This window comes from Chiloscyllium plagiosum, unplaced genomic scaffold (genome assembly GCF_037043375.1).
Source record: "Chiloscyllium plagiosum isolate Xiang-an unplaced genomic scaffold, Cpla_swu_hap1 HiC_scaffold_45, whole genome shotgun sequence".
NCBI lineage: Eukaryota > Metazoa > Chordata > Chondrichthyes > Orectolobiformes > Hemiscylliidae > Chiloscyllium > Chiloscyllium plagiosum.
Window position 1 is genome coordinate 9,457,908 of NW_028270183.1, and position 24,063 is coordinate 9,481,970.

At 43.0% G+C, this 24,063-nt stretch overlaps 1 protein-coding gene across 2 annotated transcripts in view; it reads right to left on the reverse strand.

Moving 5' to 3' along the window:
• The window catches only part of LOC122552452 (tetraspanin-1-like), a 50,337-nt gene that overhangs the window by 14,728 nt on the left and 11,546 nt on the right, over window positions 1-24,063 (reverse strand). For both annotated transcript variants that reach the window (XM_043695184.2, XM_043695185.2), the window contains 4 exons: window positions 12,388-12,465; window positions 8,882-9,088; window positions 6,422-6,496; window positions 3,288-3,395 (listed from right to left, as the gene is read on the reverse strand). In XM_043695184.2, coding sequence (XP_043551119.1) covers window positions 3,288-3,395; window positions 6,422-6,496; window positions 8,882-9,088; window positions 12,388-12,465 — 468 coding nt within the window. The remainder of the gene's footprint in view (window positions 1-3,287; window positions 3,396-6,421; window positions 6,497-8,881; window positions 9,089-12,387; window positions 12,466-24,063) is intronic.

Here is a 24,063-nt window from a genome sequence, read left to right on the forward strand (position 1 = left end):
AAAAAATATTAGCAAACAAGATAAAATAAAACACAAACATGTTTTGTCAGTATATATATAAAACAAAAGGTCACTTAAGGAAACAGATGTATCGCAGATGAAGGAGGGAACTTGTGTGAAGATGCAAAGGATATGGGATGAATTTTAAATGAAATGTTTATCTGCATATTCATAAAGGAAAGGGATGATGTAGATACAGAAATCCAAGAGGAGCAGAGTGTAATATTGGATGAAATAATCATAATGAGAGACAAAGTGTTCTAGGAGTTGGAATCCTTGAAAGTGAATAAATCACCAGGGCCGGATGGATTGTTCCCTGGGTTGTTGGAGGTGGTCAAGGAGGAAATCGCAGATGCTTGGAGCATTATTTTCCAATCATCATTGACTCAGGTGAGGTGTTGGAGAACTGGAGCAATGTAAATGTGGTTTTGTTGTTTAACAAGGTTATAATTAGAGGCCATTTAGTCTTTCTTTGGTGGTGGACAAATTGTTAGAATCAACACTGAGGGATCAGGTAAACCTTCAAGATATGGACTAGTCAGGGATAGTCAGCATGGTTTTGTTAAGGGAAGGTCATGCTGTACAAATTTGATTGAATTATATGAAGAAGTGACAAGGAGGATTGATGAAGGTAGTGCAGTGGATGTTGACTACATGGATTTTAGTAAGACATTTGACAAGGTCCCAAGTAACAATCTAGTCAAAAAAGTAAAAGCCCGTAGAATATAGGGTAATGTGTTGAAATGCATGCAAAATTGGCTTAACAGAAAGCAAAGGGTAATGGTCAATAGCTGCCCTTGCAAATGGAAAGCTGTTTCAAGTGGTGTTCTGCAGGGCTTGGTGTTGGGACTCTTGCTTTTTTTTTTAAACAATAACAATTTCAACTTGAATATGGGGTCACAGTTAGGAAATTTGTAGATGACAAAAATTGGCCGTGCAGTGGATATCTGTTAGCTCCAAAATGATATAGATGGATTGGCTGAGAGAAATAGTGCAGCAAAGTGGCAGGTGGAATTCAACTCTGATAAGAGTGAGGTAATGCATTTAGGGAGGCGAAACAGTAAAAGGAGTACACAATGAACAGGAACGTACTGACAGGGTAGACGAAATGAGCGATCTTGGTGTGCAATTGCTCATGTCCCTAAAGGTAGCAGTGCAAGTAGATAAGGTAGTAAAGAAGGCAAATGGAATGCTCTCCTTCATTGGCAGGGATACAGAATACCAAAGAAGGAAATAGTGATGAAACTGTATAAGACACTAGCGAGGCCACAGCTGGAGTACTGTGTGCAGTGGACACCACATTACAGAAAGGATGTAATTGTTCTGGAGAGAGTGCAGAGAAGATTTACAAGAATGTTGCCAGGGTTACAGAATGTTGATATAAGGAGAGATTGGAGAGGTTGGGATTGTTTTCCTTGCAAGAGAGAAAGCTGAGGGGAGACATGAATGAGGGGGGTTTACAAAATTGTGAGGGGTAGAGATAGAGTTGACTGGAGGATGCTGTTTCCCTTGGCAGAGAGTTCAAAAACCAGGGATCATAGATTCAAGATAAGCGACAGAAAGATTAGAGGGAACATGAGGAAAAACTTCAGCATGGATAAGATAGGCCAAATGCCCCCCTGCTTTGCTGTATGATTTCTATGGTGCTAAATTCAAATCTTTCTTTTCCTTGTTTTACCCTGTAGTTATTTTTAAATCAATCTATTCAGAAACATTATAACACATACCCTGTGTATGTTTTTATGGTCAGGGTTTTATTTCAACTCAGACACCATCAATACCAAATTATCTCAATTAATATATAACCATCATCCATTCACAGTTCCATTAGGCCTCAGCGTCACCCACAGGATCCTGTTAGATGACAACAGTCAAGGTGGTGGGCTGTTTCAGATGCAAGTGTATTACCAGTGTGAAAATTGAGGTTCTGTGCTAGCTGTGTGACTCCCCCAATGTAGTTCTGAAGTCATGGCGAATGGAATGTCCATTGCACATAGACCACCTTGTACAATCAGGCATTAAGTGGACTCCAGTCTGCCCTAAGTTCAAAATCAAATTCAAACTACCATTTCTTAGTGTTCCTATGTTGGAGACTTATTGATTTTACACAACTCCACTTCCTTTTCTTCACTAAGGGTGTTTTCCCCAAATTGACAACTGTGATTCAAGGACCAACACTTGCAGCACATGATGTAACTGAACACGTTTAAATTACTATTGAGTGATGCATCTGTTCTTTATTCATTGGGACAATGTACAGATCAGTTCTCCAAACTCACGATAAAAAAAATACACTTTTAACGACAAAATTCGGCCTGATTCTTAACATTAGATTCATCAGACATAATAGCAGAAGTAGGTCATTCAGCCCATCATGTCTGCTCAATGAGATCATAATCCTCAATTCCACTTTTCTGCCTTTTCCCCATAACCCTTAATTTTGTAATTGATCAGCCTTGAATATACTTAACAATTCAGCAGCTCCAGCCCTCTGTGAAGGTAAAAAATATTCCACAGATTCAATACCCCCCCATGAGAGGAAATTCCTCCTCATCTCTATCTTAAATGAATTTCCAGTTACTCTGAGATTATGCCCTCTGGTTGTAGACTTTCCCTTAAGGGAAACAACCTTTCCACTTCTACTCTGTCAAATCTCCTAAGAATCTTGATGGTTACATCTAAACTCCAATGAGTACAGACCCAATCTACTCAATCTGTCCTCATAAGATAGTATCCCAATACCTAGGATGGACCTAGTGAATATTCTCTAGACTGCCTCCAGTGCTAATATATTCCAAAGTCCCTCTGAGATAAGAGCACAAAACTGTCCATAGTATCCCGCTGTAATTTGACTACTATTTGCATAGTTTAAGCATGCCCTCTCTATTTATACTCTATTCTATTTGAAATAAAAACAAATATTCCATTTGCTTTCCCTATTACCTGCTGAACTTGTATGCTAGCCTGCTCTGAAGAAGGGTCACAGGACCTGAAACATTAACTCTGTTTCTTTCTCTACAGATATGCCAGACCTGCTGAGTTTCACGAGCAAATTCTGTTTATGCTTGTTTCAGATTTGCACTTCTTTGTTTTATTCCCCTTCACCTATCCTGCTTATCTCCTCAACAAATTCTAATAATTTTGTTCAGCATGGTTTCCCCTTTGTGAAGCTGTGCTGACTCTGCTTGATTATATTACATATTTCTAAATGCTCCTCCATTACATCCTTTATAATCTACTCTCCATATGTATAATTTTAAAACATTCATATCTTAAACATTATTTACCTCATTCATCACTGTATCCCATAGTGTAGTTATGTCTGAACTTTTGCCATATTCATCTTTGATCGATTTCACTGCCCAGATCCGAATGTAAGTAATAAAAATGTCAGCCTAGAAAACAAAACAAAAAGATTTAATTTAAGAGATAATTTAATGCAGGATCATGGCTACTTCAACACATTCATTATGTTGATTCTAGAGGTTAGATTTAGCAATAACACTCAGCTAAAGCATATTAATTGTTACCTACTATTCAATCTGCAATATCTACTGTTACTATTGCTGATTTGCTGGGCCTGATTATCATTCTGTTTGTACAAACAAAACAATTTATATTTGATTAGATTAGATTCCCTACAGTGTGGAAACAGGCCCTTCAGCCCAACCAGTCCACGCCGACCCTCCGAAGAATAACTCACCCAGACCCATTTCCGTCTGACTAATTCACCTAACACTATGGGCAATTTAACATGGCCAATTCACCTGACTTGCACATCTTTGGACTGTGGGAGGAAACCGGAGTACCAGAAGAAACCCACACAGACACGGAGAGAACGTGCAAACTCCACACAGACAGTCACCCGAGGTCGGAATCGAACTTGGGACCCTGGTGCTGTGAGACAGCAGTGCTAACCACTGAGCCACCGTGCCGCCTTCTACGGCATCTTCAATAAAATAAAATGTCCCAAGATCCACACAGGAACATTATTTTTATAAAGTATGACACTGAGTCGCATAAGAAAATATAAGGTCAGCTGACCTAACATTTGATCAACAGGTAGGTTTTAAGGAGCGTCTTAAATGAGGAAAGTGAAGCAGAGAGACATATGGTTATAGTTATAGCATTCCAGAGATTGGGACCTTCATAATTGAAGATATGGTCATCAATGGTACATCAATTACAATTGAGAATGCACAAGAGGCCAGAATATCAGGAGTTTAGGGATTACAAAGAAAGGGAAGGGCAAGGCTATGGAGGAAATTGAAAACAAGGATGAGAGTTTTAGAATCAAGATGTTGTTTGACCAGGAGGTAAATAGTCTGCAAGCTCAAGGGTGATGTGGAATGGAACTTTTGAGTCAAGACACCCGCCTCCACCACTTCCTCTGACAGCTTGTTCCATACACCCACCACCCTCTGCGTGAAAAGACTTATGTGGTGGAAGGATTTGCAGATTAATAAACAACTTGTTTTGGTCATGGTATGAAAGCACCTTCATTTGCGCACAAGGTTGAACTTGAATCTGATGCTACTGGCTCAAAAACAGAGACGCTACTCACTGCACCAGGTCCCTTTTAAATCTTTCCCCTCTCACCTTATACCTATGCCCTCTAACTTTGGACTCCCCTACCCTGGGAAAAACACCTGGGCTATTCACCCTACCCATGCCCCTCATGATTTTTTAAATCTCCATGAAAAAAAAACAACCTATTCAGCCTCTTCCTTTAGCTCAAACCCTCCAACCCATTCATGTAAATCTTTTCCAAACAAGTTTAACAACATTTTTCCTATAGCAAGGAGACCAGAATTGAATGCAATATTCTAAAAAGTGTCCTGCACAGCCACAACATGACATCCCAATTCCTGTACTCAGTGCACTGACCAGAGGAGGCATGTGTGCCAAACGTCTTCTTCACTACATTGTCTACCTGCAATTGCACTTTCAAGAGGCACCGACACCTCTTGGTCTCTTTGTTCCGCAACACTCCTCAGAGTCCTATAAATATTAAAAATATGTGATGATGTAACAAAGATGGCTTTTTGGTTCCTATTCTTCTAACAAAGGCAATTATTTCTTCAAGTTACTAACCTCTCTCCATTTTAAATTCCTTACCCAATTGGTCAGTCTTCACACATGAAACTTGACAGTCATTATTGCCTAGCTAGTTCATACAAATGTATTTTTATCCTCAACCATCATCTGTGAAAGTACACTTTCCAGCTTAAATCACAGCAATGCAGTCTCAACACAAACTCCAGCTAATTTCCATCCTACGGCTGGTTGCTGAGAGCATTGTAGCTGATCAACTACCCTGGGTAAAACCAGCTAGTTCAGAAGATTTGCATAAGTGTTGACAGGACTGGAGAATTTTAGCTACAAGGACAAAATGAATTGGCAAATGTTGTTTTCTTCAGAACAGAGCATGTTGAGGTGAGATTCAATTGAGTTGAATAAAACAATGAGGGCAGACTTATGGTGCAGTGAGGTCTGCTTTTGAGTCAGAGGCAACAGATTCAAGTTGTACCTTAAACTCAAAGGAAAGTGCATTCATATCTTGGCCAAAGCAGGTTGATTATTAACCTGCAAATCCTTCCACCACACAAGCCAAAGACAGGTGGTAAGAGTAGGCAAGATTCCTGGGCACCCACATGATGGAAAGAATGATCAAGTCTGTACCACTGCTCTAGAACTCATTAGTTTAAGACTGGTAGAGGCAGAAATCCGCATTGCATTTAAAAATTATTTTAAATGCTGTAACCTTCAGAGTTCGGACTGAGGTACTGTCAGAATCATAGAATCCCTACAGTGTGAAGCAGGCTATTCATTCCACTGAATCCACATTGACCCTCTGAAGACCATCCCACCCAGACCCACCCCTCCGACCCTATCCCTGTAACTCTGCATTTCCCATGGCTAATTGACTTAGCCTGCACATCCTTGGACACTTTGGGCAATTTAGCATGGCCACTTCATCTAAACTGAATATCTTTGGAATGTGGAAGGAAACCGGAGCAAACTCCACACAGACAGTCACCCAAGGCTGGAATCGAACCCAGGTCCCTGGCACATTGAGGCTAACCGCTAAGCCACCGCACCGCCCTTATTAAGATGAGTTGGACTGAAGGGTTTGTTTCCATGCTATACACCTCGAAGTAGGATTAGGCTGGATATTTCTTTTTCAACTGGTGCAAATATGATGGGCCAAATGGCCTCCCGTGTTGTAAATTTCTATCATTCAGTGATCTGACTAATATACTCAGTTACATGTTGCATCACTTCCTGAGCAATTGGATGATTTCTTGTTATGTTATTGTGCAATCCATTCTCCTGAATACATCTCCTAAATGTTTTTCCTTCCATGATTATGTTGGTCTGATATTGTTGAACGAACCAATTTTATTTTGGAAATACTTACCAAGCCAGAGAATGCAAGGATAACCACAGCACCCGCAATCTGAGCTATGAAGATCAGTAGTACTATGATGAAAAACTAGAAGGAGGAAAAGCAAAAATCAACACTTCTTCCACGTAATTTACTGGTACCTTGGGAAATCCAGATGCTTTAAAAATATTTTTGTTTGTGTGTTTAAGATGATAACAACAGATGAGAGCTGGAGGCAATCCAGTGGACTGATGCATTAACCTTACTAGTCACAGCAAAAAACAAATGGAACTTGCCAACAGATTGTGCCAGAAAGTTCCTTTGATCCACAGTAAAGTAAGTAAATGTTAACTGAATTTTATTCAATTCCAAATCATCAATGTGCTTGTTCCACACACGCAAGAAATGGTATAAATATTTCACTGTGCTTAAAGACAGTCTTCAGTTGCAAGCCAGACAATGAGCATCAATGTGCCAATTGACTATGGAGGCACAAAACCTGAGACTGATTCTTCCCCCATTTAACATTTATGTATTCTCATTTACCAGGTTGTTATCCCTGAGACAAGGCTTTGAATCTGTGACTTTCCTGTTCCTGCAGTTGTTGCATGTAACTACTTCTGCCTAGAGATCTATCATCGTGACCTGTCGCAAGCATCTGTATTGTGACAACTTCACGGAGCTACTGTAATTTGTCTGCAACCGCTCTGTGACCGCTCTGTGACATCCATCATTCAAACATACCTATGCTTCCTCCAGCCTTTCTCATTTCTCTCTAGAAGAGAACTTTGTAGTGTTTTAGCTGTGATAAAACGGCTGGAATATTTTCATTTTTGGATGTCATTTTTTACATTCTTTTTACTCTTGCAAATTCTAGGACCTTGCATTTGTCTTTTCATCTGGATATGGAATTTTTAGAATATTGTAGCATCCAGTTTTCAAAGGTCTCTCCATTTTTACTTAATGTTTTGTCATTATCACAAGAATATACTTATGACAGTTAGGAGTTTGACTTCTACACGATTAAATTTTCTTGACTTTTTGCAACTACACTGTTCGTCATAAGACAATAGTCAAAGTTAAGCTAGTTTATTTTGAATGCTTTTTAAAAAAATCAAATTCACATTTCAAAATCTTCCATGGTGAGATTTAAACCTAATTCTGAGAGCATTGAACTGAAGCTCTCATTTACTGTTCCAGTGACATTAACACTAAGCCACCGTCTCCCCATTATTTATTCCATTAGCTCTCCTTGTCTCCATTTTCAGGTGAGATATTTCCAAATTAAGAGCAGTTAGCATTCTATGCAAACATGCCCAAACTCAGATCTGCACTGATAGCTCCTTTTTGCAAAATTTCCCATTCTTTCCTCCCCTTTGTTATTGTAACCGTTGCTGTAATAATGCTGTAACCATTTATAACTCCCTTAAATCTATCTTTTGATTCTTTGCTTGTCCTGATACCAATCACTTTTACCTTCTGTCATTCAATCACTCCTGTTCTTTACTCTATGATAGACATTCGCATTTGTTCTCTACTCTTCAACCCTCTTTTACTAGGCCTGCTACTTTCATAAAGTTGTTAATTCTCCAACAACTTTCGGTGCTGATGAAACTGACTTGAAAAATTAACTCTGCTTCTCTCATCACAGATGCTACCTGACCTCTTGAGCATTTTCAACATATTCTATTTTTATTTTCATTTCCAATGTCTGTAGTATTTTTTTTGGTCCATGTTCACCTCACCTTTTTGCAAAGAGGGGAGACTTTCAGTCTAACAGGGCTGAATTTGAAATTAGAGGTTAAAGGACAGTGTCTTAAATCATTCAGCTGGATCTGAACATTGAAAGTGGAAAGAAATACATCAATAATAATTAGATATATTATTCGAGAAAAACCTTCACAGCCTGAAGCCTATCCCTGATCCTATCACAGGTGACTTACAGTGAATTGATATAACTTATGAAATTCCGAGTTATTAAAGGTAAGAGCATCCAACTAACACACTTTCCTCACTGCACAAAACTGACTCACACTCTCATGTCAATCTAATTTCTAGTTCTAATTTCCCTTTTATTTTCTTCTTCCAACTTGTTCCTCTATATTACTCTTGCAAGAGTCGATTCTAGGCTTTCTGCAGCTACTTATTAGCCTTATTTCCTTAACCAAGTACCCATTTTTTCAGTTTGAGTATAAAAAATGTGGGTTAAGATTTGATTGAAGGGGGTATCATGGCTGAACTTAACACACCCAAATTTGACATCCTGGAGGGTCATTAGCTGGCAGTCAAGAATTCCTGATGGTTTTCTAGATCGTTCACATGGGATACCTGAGAAAGATTGGAACAACCCTATCCTTGTTCCAGCTGAGACTAGATAACATTGACTGAGCAAAATGTTACTGATCTGTGTAGCTCAGCTACTCAATCTCATATCCAGCAAAGCCATTAAACAGCAGAACCCAGAACTGTAGCAAACAAGAAGTTTTTACTCACTATCATCAACATGCACTTGTTCTCCTTCACAGCTCCGTAGCAACCCAGGAAACCAATCAGTACTAAGAAGGCCCCTATGGCGATGCAGAGATACCCCACATTCACCAATTGCTTCAGCTGTGGTGCTAGTTTTGCCAGGATATCAAGGAAGGAACCACCATCCACTTTCACCCAGACTCCAACTCCCAATATAGCACTGCCTCCGAGCTGGAAATGACAAAAAATGTGACATCTTTGTTAGTGAACAGATTTGTAAAGCAAATTGGTGCATTATCAAAGGATCTTAGTTCCAATCAATCAATGGTAAGAGTTAATATTGTATTTATATATGCTGTGCACGCGAATAAAATTATCTATGCATTCTGCACATGTATATCTGTGTTTACAATTACACAGGGACTGATGAGGGCCACACTGAGACTACTGTTTGGAAGCACATAATTGATCTAAAGGGAATTAAATTGCATTGTTTTCTGGAGAAGGGGTCATTCTGGGCGAGGTTTTGAAGAATGAGGGGTGAAGTTGAAATATATGATGTTCTTACAGGACTTGACAGGATAGACTCTGAGAGCTTATTTCCCTTGGCTGGTCATTTAGGACCGAGGTAAGGAGAAATTTCTTTACTCAAATAGGTTATGAATTTTTGGAATTCTCCAATCCTGTGGGCTGTGGTTGCATAGAGTTCTGGATGAAAAGGTCATTAAGAAATATGGAGATAGTGAAGGATGGAGGAGTTGAGATAAAAGATAAGCCAAGATCTGGGTGAATAATGGAGTAGGTTCAAAGGTTCAAACAGCCTACTCCAAATCCTATTTCTTTTTTTTTTGTGTACATAAAGCTGACATTTAATTCTACTGTATATAGTAATTTTGTAGTATATAACTTAGGTGTTACTGAAAAACAGACACATTTTGTCAAAGCTTTTTGTCTTGCATTCATAGAAACCTCACATTGCATAAGAGGTTGTTTGATACACTGAGTTTGCACTGACTTTCTGAACTGCATTCCACCAATCCAGCCCCTTCCTTATCCCCCTAACTGTGCATTTCCCATAGTTAATCCACCTAACCTGCACATCGTTTGACTGTGGGAGAAAACTGGAGCACTCACTTTTCCACACAGACACAGGGAGAACATACAAACTCCACACAGACAGTCACCCAAGGCTGAAATTGAACCTTGGTCCCTGATGCTGCGAGGCAGCAGTGCTAACCACTGAGCCTGCCTATCAGAACAAATTTGCAAGAAATGCAACTGTAAAGAGAAAAAAGAATTTTATACTGTACAAGAACAGAATACTGATTTGCAAACCAATGGACTCTGATTGGTACAGGATTGCCAAGGAGAATGCACCAGCTAGATGAAGACTGACAGTTAACTGTCAAACTGATTGCAAAATCCTTCCCTTGAGAACTGGACCAGAGAGTGGCTGTCATCTGTTTTCAAAGAATCCCTACAGTGTGGAAACAGGCCATTAGGCCCAACAAGTTCACACCGACCCTCCGAGGAGTAACCCTCCCTGACCCATTCCCCTACAGTATTACACTATATTTGCCCCTAACAAAAGCACCTAACCTACAAACCCCTAAACACTATGGGGAATTTAGCATGGCCAATTCACATAACCTGCACATCTTTAAATATTGGGAGGAAACTGAAGCACCAGGAGGAAATCCACAGAGACACGGGAGAATGTGCAAACTTCACACATACAGTCGCCTGAGGCTGGAATCAAACCCAGGTCTCTGACGCTATGAGGCAACAGTGCTAACCACTGAGCCACATGCAGTTTTACTGAGTTTAAACAGGGCTACATGTTATTTCTCTCTGTAAAGAACAGGACAGTGTATATTCATTAATGTAGCTTCCAGTGCATGCAAACATGACACATCGTGAGTCTGACAAACAATCCTAAATTGGTTGCCAGCATAATTCTGAGCATACAGAATTATTTAGTAAAAATTGCCCCCAACAATATCACATCTAATGGTGGAACTCTGTATTTTGAGCTACGTAAGCTGGTTGCATATAGTCAGTTTCTAAACTGCTGTGAACAGACAAAGTTATTTTTGTTTGTTTGGATACAGGGATACACCTGTTTTGTACAGAAGGACAGCATACAAACCTGACAGAAATTCATCTCCCACATGACTCATTTGTAACATAGGCAAAACGTCTTTTTGACTTTATGATGGCATCCTGTCAGTGGCGAATACCACTTCTGTACAGTAGAAACATGACTCAGCTAGCTTCACTTATTAGGCAAAAGTGAGGACTGCAGATGCTGGAAACCAGAGTTTAGATCAGAGTGGTGCTGGAAAAGCACAGCAGGTCAGGCAGCATCCGAGGAGCAGGAAAATCAACATTTCGGGCAAACGCACTTCATCAGGAATAGCTTCACTTATTATTCAAATGATTGAGATACTCGGAGGGTACTCTCAGATGGACTAGGCAAGTTTCAGAACTAAATATAACGGTCTTAGGCACAATCATGAATTTGTGCGATACACCAAGAAATTATCTGAACCGTGCAGCTATTACCCTGTAGGAAACTTTGACGAACCTGATTTTGGCATTAAGCTCACAAGGTGAACAAACGGCTTGGCCCTATTTTCAGGGATTCTGTATGATTTCCAAGTTTTCACATGCAACGCGAATCTCTGGCAGCCTCAAGAGGAACCTGAATATACATATCAGTAAACCTGACAAAGAAGCAGGAAAACTCATCCTAAAGAAGTGTGAATATACCATCAAAATGCATAACATCCTTAATGATGGGTCCAAAGTCGGATTCTTTGAACCTAGTGCTGAGCATGACTGGACAGCCTTGCTTGAAAACAAGCTTAAAAAAAAGTTAGCTGGACGTTTTTGTAAGAGTAATGAGCTCCTGGATAAATTTATGATAGGGTTCATCCCATGTCCTGTCTTATCTGTGACTGCTTCTGCATAACATGAACTGGCCACATGGTGAGATGAATTCCTGCAGATGGTGGACGGGGTGCCACTCAAGCAGTTTGTTTTTTTCTGGACGGTGTTCAAATTCCTGAATGTTGCTGGAGCTGCACTCATCCAGGAAAATGGTGAGTTTAGACAACTCGGGAAATTGAAACAAAAAATAGGCATGTGCATGATTACAAGCAATGTTTTCCCTCTAGCAAATTCTCCAACTCAATTTGTTGATTTAGGTTTGGGTAAAGAAAAGATACAGAATAGGAAATCAGGAAAATAAAGCTAAAGTTTAAGAAAATTAAGAAGAAGAAGCTATGTTGAACAAAGTAACGAGAGAATAGCCTGTAGGTACAGAGTACTATCTGCACCATACAATACTCAAACTTTATCTGTCTCACTGTCCAATGTGTCCAGGATGTTTACTCGATAATGCTACATTTTGCATGGTTTAGTTGGGGCTGAGCATTAAGCCTATGTTTGACCCTCTATGATTCTAGATATTAGTGTTCCCAACATTTAGCCAAGAACTCCAGTGAATTAGTTATTATGATACTTACAAAGACGATACAATTGCAGCAGATCATCATCATCTTCAAAAATTTGAAGCAACTCATCTTCTCTTTATCTTTTGTTATCTAAACATCAAAAAGACAATTTTTTTCTCATCTTTCATCTAAGAAAAATAACAAATATAAGCAGTAAAAGCTGTTGAATGATTCCCTTCAAATATTTCATCTTTGGAATGCTCTTTAGTAATGTCATGCTTACAGACTTATCCAGTATTTATTAGTTATAACTGTGTCTTTATAAGTAATTTTGAACGATCAAGCAGGTTGATGCTACCTGTTTTCACACAATGATAAACCTGTACAATGAACCACGTGAAAAAGAGACACACAACTGGTTTCTGAATTTGAATTCATTCAAACTTGAACACATATCAGACTGTGTTTTATAATGCTGTCAACCTGTTGTCACAGATATACATCATATACAAGAATTGGAACCCAGGATCTTCCAGGTGTGACTCAGTATCATATACAGGGGAAGATGGTCGCCCATGGGTAATATCACTGGACTGATAATCCAGAGGCTCAGATTGGCTTAAATGTAACCATAGCAAATGGTCAATATTAAATCCAATTAGTCTGGAATTTAAATCTAGCCTCAATAAAGGGTGCCTTGGAACTATTACCAATTGCTGCAAACATGTTTGGTTCACTAATGTCCTTTAGAGAAGGAAATTTGCCATCCTTACCCAGTTGGGCTACATTTGACATCAGATCCACAGCAATGTGATTGATTCTTAACTGATTGCAAGGGCAATTAGGGGTGGGCAACAGGTGCTGAACACACATACATGAAACACATGATATTAGGACAACATCCTCAATGGAGGAGGTCAGCAGTAACATCTGTTTTCAGTGAAGGATTGGGTGGTTTTGCTTTCTGCAAAATCTGATTGTGGGATACAAGTGATATAACAAGTTCCTTTATGCCCAGGCAATCTTTAAGTAGAATTACATTTCACAACAAATGGAACAAAATGGATAGGTAATGATCAAAATGTGATTGAAGTACCTCAGATAATTAACAAAAGGAACAATTCTGGTGACGTTTATAAATCTATAATCCTCCTTTGCATCTATATTGAGACAGTTTTTAACTGGTTAAAACTAGTTAACCAATAACTAGTTAACTAGTTATTGAAAATACAATTGCCTACAATGAAAATCAGCTTCCTGTTGACTTTGCAAAGTACAAGAGTGTTTAATTTGAACGATAATATGCCAAAATGAGAATAAACTTATCCGTTCTTTTAAATAAATATAGATCGAGGATATGTCTGAAAAATGTGAGTATTATCTAAACCTCTGTGCAGTTGATGATAAATTTCAAAAGATTTGATACATTATTGTGCAATTTACCTCTTTAAACCTCAGGTCAATAATTCACCGTGATAATGAAATATTGTTGGCAACCTGCCGTTGCAAAGTTATGTCTTTACAAGGGTAACAATAATATCTTTTCCTGCGTAAAATACACCAAGACTAGTCTAATAAACATGTTAAAAAATATTGTAATGTGACCATCACTGAGCTTTGTATGACAAATAAAACACGTTCAATATCTTCAGTAAAGCTGCTAGTGGGCATTTATTTAATTGCCTTGTATACTAACAGGCATCTTTTCTCCAATCCTTTTTTTCCGAGGCTGGGTCATGGATTTCCATTGGGTTGGTCCATGCTTATGGGCAAAGTACTGCAGTGTTTTGCCATTAGCTTCTGCAGAATGGCTGACCAGGAGAATCTCCTGCTCTAACCACCTGCCCATCAAGTGGATTGGAAGAATTTACAGGGTGACAAATTACCTACTTGGCCGCATTACAAAAGCACTTTCCATAGTGTATCTGTCCTGGGTTAGTTATGAAACTGGAGTTTCTGCTGCAGAGGTGAGGATGCTACCACTGAGCCTCAAGTGCTCCTAATAAGGGGGCTGTCAGATAAATACATAGTTTGCTGGAACCATAGATCACCACAATGTGAACTGCACGGTGGCACAGTGGTTAGCACTCAGGCGACTGACTGTGTGGAGTTTGCACATTCTCCCTGTGTCTGCGTGGGTTTCCTCCGGGTGCTCCGGTTTCCTCCCACAGTCCAAAAATGTGCAGGTTAGGTGAATTGGCCATGCTAAATTGCCCGTAGTGTTAGGTGTAGGGGAATGGGTCTGGGTGGGTGCACTTCGGCTGGTCGGTGTGGACATATTGGGCCAAAGGACCTGTTTCCACACTGTAAGTCATCTAATCTAATCAATTCTGTCTGTTCTGATAGGAATGAAGCAATTAGGCATTTCAGAACTGTCTTTTTCCATGTGTTCTTTTTTGTCCTTTGTTGGTAGATGCAAGGGCAGCGTTTATTGTCTGTCTCCAATTTCCCTTGAGATGATGATGGTGAACCGCCTTCTTGAGTTGCTGACCATATGGTATAGCTGCATCCATAGGATTCCAGGATTTTGACCCAGAACAATAAAGGAATGCTGATTTCGTTCAAAATCACGATGGTGTGTAGCTATGAGGAAACTTTCATGTATGCGCTGCCTTTGTCCTGGTGGAGGTCACGGATTTGGACGAGGCTGTTAAAAGTAACCTAGAGAATTATTGCTTGCATTTTGAAGATAGTACACACGACTGCCCCCGTGCACCCATGATGGAAGGAGTAGGTGTTTAAGATGATGGATGGGAACCAATCTTTGTCCTGGATGATGTTGAGCTTCTTGAGTCTTGTTGGAATTGTATCCATCCAGGACTCCAGAAAATAGATTCGGTGGATAGCCAAGATCTTTTCTTCACGGTAAGGGAATCCAAAACTAAGGGCATAGGTTAAGGTTGAAAGGGGAAAGACTTAAAAGGGACATGAGCGACAAGGATTATGCATGTATGCAGTAAACTGTCAGAGGAAGTGGTATAGGTGGGTACAGTTACAAGATTTAAAAAACATTTGGATAGATAAATGAATAGAATCAGAGAGTCATAGAGATGTACAGCATGGAAACAGACCCTTCGGTCCAACCCGTCCGTTCTGACCAGATATCCTAACCCAATCTAGTCCCACCTGCCAGCACCCGGCCCATATCCCTCCAAACCCTCCCTATTCATATACCCATCCAGGTGTCTTTTAAATGTTGCAATTGTACCAGCCTCCACCATTTCCTCTGGCAGCTCATTCCATACACGCACCACCCTCTGTGTGAAAAGGTTGCCCCTGAGGTCCCTTTTATATCTTTCTCCTCTCACCCTAAACCTATGCCCTTTAGTTCTACACTTCCCCACACCAGCGAAAAGACATTATCTCTTTATCCTATCCAAGCCCATCATAATTTCATAAACCTCTATAAGGTCACCCCTTAGCCTCTGACACTCCAGGAAAAACAGCCACAGCCTATTCAGCCTCTCCTTATAGTTCAAACCCTCCAACCCTGGCAACATCCTTGTACGTCTTTTCTGAAACCTTTCAATATCACAACATCCTTCCGATAGAAAGGAGACCAGAATTGCACACAATATTCCCAAAGTGGCATAGCTGATGTCCTGTACAGCCGCAACATGACCTCCCAACTCCTACACTCAATGCTCTGACCAATAAAGGAAAGCATACCAAACGCCTTCTTCACTATCTTATCTAACTGCGACTCTACTTTCAAGGAACTATGAACCTGCACTCTAAGGTCTCTTTGTTCAGCAACACTCCCTAAGACCTCAGCATTAAGTGTATAAGTCCTGCTATGATTTACTTTTCCAAAATGCAGCACCTCACATTTATCTAAATTAAATTCCAGCTGCCACCCCTCAGTCCATTGGCCCATCCAATCAAGATCCCATTGTACTCTGAGGTAACCTTCTTCGCTGTCCACTACACCTCCAATTTTAGTGTCACCTGCAAACTTACTAATGTACAAACTACAAGCTTATTTAATAATGAGAACCTCACAAATCACTTGTATAAATGACAAAAAGTAATGGACCTAGCACCAATCCTTGTAGCACTCCACTGGCCAGAAGCCTCCAGTCTGAAAAGCAAGTCGCTCCCACCACCATCACCCACCTTCGAGCCAGTTCTGTATCCAGATGGCTCATTCTCCCTGTATTCCATGAGACCTAACCTTGATAACCAGTCTCCTGTGAGGAACCTTGTTGATCCACCTAGCATCGACCTTGGAACCGGAAAAGGCAACCGCAAAAACACAAACAGGCAAAGTCCTTCTTACCAACATCTGGGGGATTGTGCTGAAATTGGAAGAGCTGTCTCACAGACTAGTAAAGCAACAACCTGACATAGTCATTCCTATGGAATCATACCTTACAGATAGCACTCTAGACACCATTACCATCCCTAGAAATGTCCTGTTCAACCGGCAGGATAGACCCAGCAGAGGTCACGTCACAGTGGGCTGCAGTCGGGAGGGAGTTGCACTAGGAGTCTTTGACATTAACTCAGACACTATGAAGTCTCATGGCTTCAGGTTAAACATGGGCAAAGAAACCTCTTACTGGTTACCACGTACCGTCCTGCTTTGGCCGATGAATCAGTACTCCTCCATGTTGAACAATACTTGAAGGAAGCACTGAGGCTGGCAAGGGCACAAAATATACTCTGGGTGGGGGATTTCAATGTCCATCACCTGGAGTGGCTTGACAGCAGCATTACTGATCATGCTGGTCTGGTCCTAAAGGATATAACTGCTAGACTGGGTCTGCAGCAGGTGATGAAGGAACCAACAAGAGGAAAAAGCATACTTGACCACATTCTCATTAATCTGCCAGCTGCAGAAGCATCTGTCCATGACAGTATAACTAAAAGTGACCACTGCACTGTCCCTGTGGAAACGAAATCCCACCTTCACATTGAGAACAACCTCCATCGTGTTGTGTGGCATTACCACCATGCTAAATGGGACAGACTTCAAGCCGATCTAGCAGCTCAAGACTGGGCATCCATGAGGCACATCAACAGCAGCAGAACTGTACTCCAGTACAATCTGCAACCACATGGCCTGGCATATCCCCCACTCAAGCATCACCATCAAGCCAAGGGAACAATCCTGATTCAATGGAGAGAGTAGGAGGGCATGCCAGGAGCAGCATCAGGCATACCTAAAAATGAGGTGTCAACCTAGCGAAGCTATCAAACAGAACTACTTACATGCCATAAACAGCAAGTGATAGGCAGAGCTAAGTAATCCCACAACCAATGGATCAGATCTAAGCTCTGTGGTCCTTCTACATCCAGTCGTGAATGGTGGTGGATAATTAAATAACTCACTGGAGGAGGAGGCTCCACAAATATCGCCATCCTCAATCATGGAGGAGCCCAGCACATCAGTGCAAAAGATAAGGCTGATGCATTTGCAACAATCTTCAGTCAGAAATGCCGAGTGGATGATCCATCTCAGGCTCCTCCAGTGGTCCCCCAGCATCACAGATACCAGTCTCCAGCCAATTCGATTCACTCCACGTGATATCAAAAAAAGGCTGGAGGCACTGGATGCTGCAAAGGCAATAGGCCCTGATAATATGCCGGCAATAGTATTGAAGAAGTGTTCTCCAGAACTTGCTGCTCCCCGAGCCAAGCTCTTCCAGTACAGATACAACACTGGCATCTACTCAACGATGTGGAAAACTACCCAGGTATGTCCTGTACACAAAAAGTGGGACAAATCCAACCCAGCCAATTACTACTCCATCATTCTACTCTCCATCATTGGTAAAGCGATGGAAAGTGTCATCAACAGTGCTATCAAGCAGCACCTGCTCAGCAATGCCCAATTTGGGTTTTGCCAGCGTCACTCAGCTCCTGATCTCATTACAGCCTTGGTTCAAACACGGACAAAAGAGCTGAATTCCAGAGGTGAGGTGAGAGTGACAACCTTGACATCAAAGCCGCATTTGACTGAGTGTGGCATCAAGGAGCCCTGGCAAAACTGGGATCAATGAGTATTAGGGGCAAACACTCCACCTGGCACAAAGGAAGATGGTTATGGTTGTGGTGGGTCAGTCATCTCAGCTCCAGGACATCTCTGCAGGAGTCCCTCAAGGTCATGTCTGAGGCCCAACAATTTTCAGCTGCTTCATCAATGACCTTCCTTTTGTCATAAGGTCAGATGTGGGGATGTTCGCCAATGATTGCACAGTGGCATTCGCAACTCCTCAGATATTAAAGCAGTCCATGCTCAAATGCAACAAGATCTGGACAATATCCAGGCTTGGGCAAACAAGTGGCAAGTAACATTCACGCCACACAAATGCCAGACAATGACCATCACCAATAAGATACACTCTAACCACCATCCCTTAACATTCAACAGTATTACAATCACTGACTCCCTCACTGTCAACATCCTTGGGGTTACCATTGACCAAAAACTCACCACATAAACACTGGCTACAACAGCAGGTCAGAGACGAGGAATACTGCAGCAAGTAACTCACCTCCTGACACCCCAAAGTCTATCCACCATCTACAAGGCACAAGTCAGGAGTGTGATGGAATACTCTCCACTTGCCTGGATGGGTCCAGCTCCAACAACTCAAGAAGCTTGACACCATCCAGGACAAAGCAACCCACTTGATTGGCACCACATCAACAAATATTCAATCCCTCCACCACTGGCACTCAGTAGCAGTGGTGTGTACAATCTACACGATGCACTGCGGAAATTCACCAAAGATTCTTCGGCAACACCTTCCAAACCCACAACCACTACCACTGTGAAGGACAAGGGCAGCGGGTGTTTGGGAACACCACCACCTGGCAAGTTCCCCTCTAAGCTACTCACCACCCTGACTTGGAAATATACCACCATTCCTTCATAGTCGTTGGGTCAAAATCCTGAAATTCCCTCCCTACTGACATTGTGGTTCACCCACAGCAAGTGAACTGCAGCAATTCAAGAAGGCAGCTCACCATCACCTTCTTGAGGGCAAATAGGGATGGGCTATCAGTGCTGGCCAGCCAGTGATGCCCAAGTCCCACAAATGAATTTTTAAAAAGCCTTACTGAAGTCCATATACATTATGTCCACCACTTTACCTTCATCAGTCCTCTTTGTTAATTCTTCAAAAAAATTCAATCAAGTTCGTAAGACATGATTTCCCACGCACAAAGCCATGCTGACTATCCCTAATAAGTCCTTGCCTTTCCAAATACACGTACACTCTGTCCCTCAGGATTCCCTCCAATGACTTGCCCAACACAGAGGTCAGATTTACCAGTATATAGTTCCCTGGCTTTTCCTTACCACTTTTCTTAAATAGTGGTACTATGTTAGCCAACCTTCAGTCTTGTGGCACCTCACCTGTGACTATCGATGATACAAATACCTCAGGAATGGGCCCAGCAATCACTTCCCTAGCTTTCCACAGAGTTCTAGGGTACACCTGATTAGCTCCTGGAGATTTATCCACTTTTATGCATTTCAAGACATCCAGCACTTCCTCCTGTGTAATATGGACATTTTTCAAAATGTCACCATCTTTTTCCCCAAATTCTCATCAATCCTCTTTGTTACTTCTTCAAAAAACTCAATCAAGTTTGTGAGACATGATTTCCCATGCACAATGCCATATTGACTATCCCTAATCAGTCCTTGCCTTTCCAAATACATGTAAATACTGTCCCTCAGAATTCCCTCCAACAACTTGCCCACCATCAATGTCAGGCTCACCGGTCTATAGTTCCCCGGCTTGTCCTTACCATCTTTCTTAAATACTTAGCCAACCTCCAGTCTTGCGGCACCTTACCTGTGACTATCAATGATACAAATATCTCAGCAAGGGCCCAGCAATCACTTGGGGAGAAAGTGAGGTCTGCAGATGCTGGAGATCGGAGCTGAAAATGTGCTGCTGGAAAAGCGCAGCAGGTCAGGCAGCATCCAGGGAACAGGATAATCGACGTTTCGGGCATAAGCCCTTCTTCAGGAATGAGGAAAGTTTGTCCAGCAGGCTAAGATAAAAGGTAGGGAGGAGGGACTTGGGGGAGGGGCGTCGGAAATGCGATAGGTGGAAAGAGGTCAAGGTGAGGGTGATAGGTCAGACTGGGGTGGGGGCGGAGAAGTCAGGAAGAAGATTGCAGGTTAGGAAGGCGGTGCTGAGTTCAATGGATTTGACTGAGACAAGGTGGGGGGAGGGGAAATGAGGAAACTGGTGAAATCCGAGTTCATCCCTTGTGGTTGGACGGTTCCTAGGCGGAAGATGAGGCGCTCTTCCTCCAACCGTCATGTTGTTGTGGTCTGGCGATGGAGGAGTCCAAAGCCCTGCATATCCTTGGTGGAGTGGGAGGGGGAGTTGAAGTGTTGAGCCACAGGGTGGTTGGGCGTGACGGCTACACGGCGTGACATCGAACAATTCTTCCGCCGCCTTCGCCTCCGTGCCTACTTCTTCAACCAAGACTCTCGCCCACCCTCTGACGACCCCTTCTCACGCCTCCAACACACCCCATCCACCTGGACACCCCGTGCTGGCCTCCTACCTGCCCTCGATCTCTTCATAGCCAACTGCCGCCGCGATATTAACCGCCACCTGAACTCCCCACCTCTCTCACCCACTCCAACCTCTCACCCTCGGAACGCACAGCCCTCCACTCCCTCCGTTGCAACCCCAACCTCACTATCAAACCAGCAGACAAGGGAGGCGCGGTAGTAGTTTGGCGCACCGATCTTTACACCGCTGAGGCCAAACGCCAGCTCGCAGATACCTCCTCCTACTGCCCCCTTGTCCATGACCCCACCCCCACCACCAAACGATCATCTCCCAGACCATCCATAACCTCATCACCTCGGGGGATCTCCCATCCACCGCCTCCAACCTCATAGTCCCACAACCCCGCACCGCCTGCTTCTACCTCCTGCCCAAAATCCACAAACCTGACTGCCCCAGCCGACCCATTGTCTCCGCCTGCTCCTGTCCCACCGAACTCATCTCCGCATACCTTGACACGGTCCTGTCCCCCTTAGTCCAAGAACTCCCCACTTATGTTCGGGACACCACCCATGCCCTCCACCTCCTCGATGATTTTCGCTTCCCCGGTCCCCAACGCCTTATCTTCACCATGGACATCCAGTCCCTGTACACCTCCATCCCCCATCACGAAGGACTCAAAGCCCTCCGCTTCTTCCTTTCCCGCCGTACCAACCAGTACCCTTCCACTGACACCCTCCTTCGACTGACTGAACTGGTCCTCACCCTGAACAACTTCTCTTTCCAATCCTCCCACTTCCTCCAAACGAAAGGAGTAGCCATGGGCACCCGCATGGGCCCCAGCTATGTTCCACATATCCTCTTCGTAGGATATGTGGAACAGTCCATCTTCCGCAACGACACTGGCCCCAACCCCCACCTTTTCCTCCGCTACATCGATGACTGTATCGGCACCGCCTCGTGCTACCACGAGGAGGTTGAACAGTTCATCCACTTCACCAACACCTTCCACCCCGACCTCAAATTCACCTGGACAGTCTCAGATTCCTCCCTCCCTTTCCTCGACCTTTCTATTTCTATCTCAGGCGACCAAATCAACACGGACATCTACTACAAACCGACCAACTCCCACAGCTACCTGGACTACACCTCCTCCCACCCTGCCCCCTGTAAAAACGCCATCCCATTCTCCCAATTCCTTCGTCTCCGCCGCATCTGCTCCCAGGAGGACCAGTTCCAAAAAAGTACAACCCAGATGGCCTCCTTCTTCAAGGACCGCAATTTCCCCCACGACGTGGTCGATGATGCCCTCCACCGCATCTCTTCCACTTCCCGCTCCTCCGCCCTTGAGCCCCGCCCCTCCAACCGCCACCAGGACAGAACCCCACTGGTCCTCACCTACCACCCCACCAATCTCCGCCGTCATTTCCGCCACCTCCAAACAGACCCCACCACCAAGGATATATTTCCCTCCCCTCCCCTATCAGCATTCCATAAAGACCACTCCCTCCGTGACTCCCTCGTCAGATCCACACCCCCCACCAACCCAACCTCCACTCCCGGCACCTTCCCCTGCAACCGCAGGAGGTGCAAGACTTACGCCCACACCTCCCCCCTCACCTCCCTCCAAGGCCCCAAAGGAAACTTCCATATCCGCCACAGATTCACCTGCACCTCCACACATATCATCTATTGCATCCTCTGCACCCGATGTGGCCTCCTCTACATTGGGGAGACAGGCCGCCTACTTGCGGAGCGTTTCAGAGAACACCTCTGGGACACCCGGACCAACCAACCCAACCACCCTGTGGCTCAACACTTCAACTCCCCCTCCCACTCCACCAAGGATATGCAGGACTTTGGACTCCTCCATCGCCAGACCACAACAACACGACGGTTGGAGGAAGAACGCCTCATCTTCCGCCTAGGAACCCTCCAACCACAAGGGATGAACTCGGATTTCACCAGTTTCCTCATTTCCCCTCCCCCCACCTTGTCTCAGTCAAATCAATCGAACTCAGCACCGCCTTCCTAACCTGCAATCTTCTTCCTGACCTCCCCACCCCAGTCTGACCTATCACCCTCACCTTGACCTCTTTCCACCTATCGCATTTCCGACGCCCCTCCCCCAAGTCCCTCCTCCCTACCTTTTATCTTAGCCTGCTGGACAAACTTTCCTCATTCTTGAAGAAGGGCTTATGCCTGAAACGTCGATTCTCCTGTTCCCTGGATTCTGCCTGACCTGCTGCACTTTTCCAGCAACACATTTTCAGCCTAGCAATCACTTCTCTAGCTTCCCACAGAGTTCTAGGGTACACCTGATCAGGTCCTGAGGATTTATCCACTTTTAAGCATTTCAAAATAGCCAGTACCTCCTCCCCTGTAATATGGACATTTTTAACAATGTCGCCATCTATTTCCCCACATACTATATCTTCATGTCCTTCTCCACAGTAAACACTAATGCAAAATATTCGTTTAGTATCTCCCCAATCACTTGTGGCTCCACATAGGTCGCCTTGCTGATGTTTGAGGGGCCCTATTCTCTCCCCGGTTACTCTTTTGTCCTTAATGGATTTATTAAAACCCTTTGGATTCTCCTTACTAAAGCTAAAGCTATCTCATGTCCCCTTTTTTGCCCTCCTGTTTTGCCTCTTAAGTATACTCCTCTGTCTTTATACTTTTCTAAGCACTTTCTCAATCTCTTCTGTCTGTATCTGACATATGCTTCCTTCTTTTTAACCAAAACTTCAATTTCTCTAGTCATCCAACATTCCCTACACCTCCCAGCCTTTCATTTCACCCTAACAGGAATACACTGTCTCTGGACTCTCGTTATCTAATTTCTGAAGGCTTCCCATTTTCCCGCCGTCCCTTTACCTGCGAATGTTTGCCCCCAATCAGCTTTTGAAAGTTATTGCCTAATACCGTCAAAACTGGCCTTTCTCCAATTCAGAACTTCAACTTTTAGATCTGGTCTATCCTTTTCCATAATAATTTTAAAACTAATAGAATTATGGTTGCTGGCCCCAAAGGCTCCCCCACTGACACCCCAGTCACCTGCCCTGCCTTATTTCCCAAAAGTAAGTCAGGGTTTGGAGGGAAACGGGCCAAATGCAGGCAGTTGGGACTAGTTCAATTTAGGACCAGGTCAGCCGGACGAGTTGGATGGAAGAGTCTGTTTTCTGGCTGTATGACTCAATAGCTCTGTACATTTCACCATATTCCAGACATGTGCCTTGTAGATGGTGGATAGGCTTTT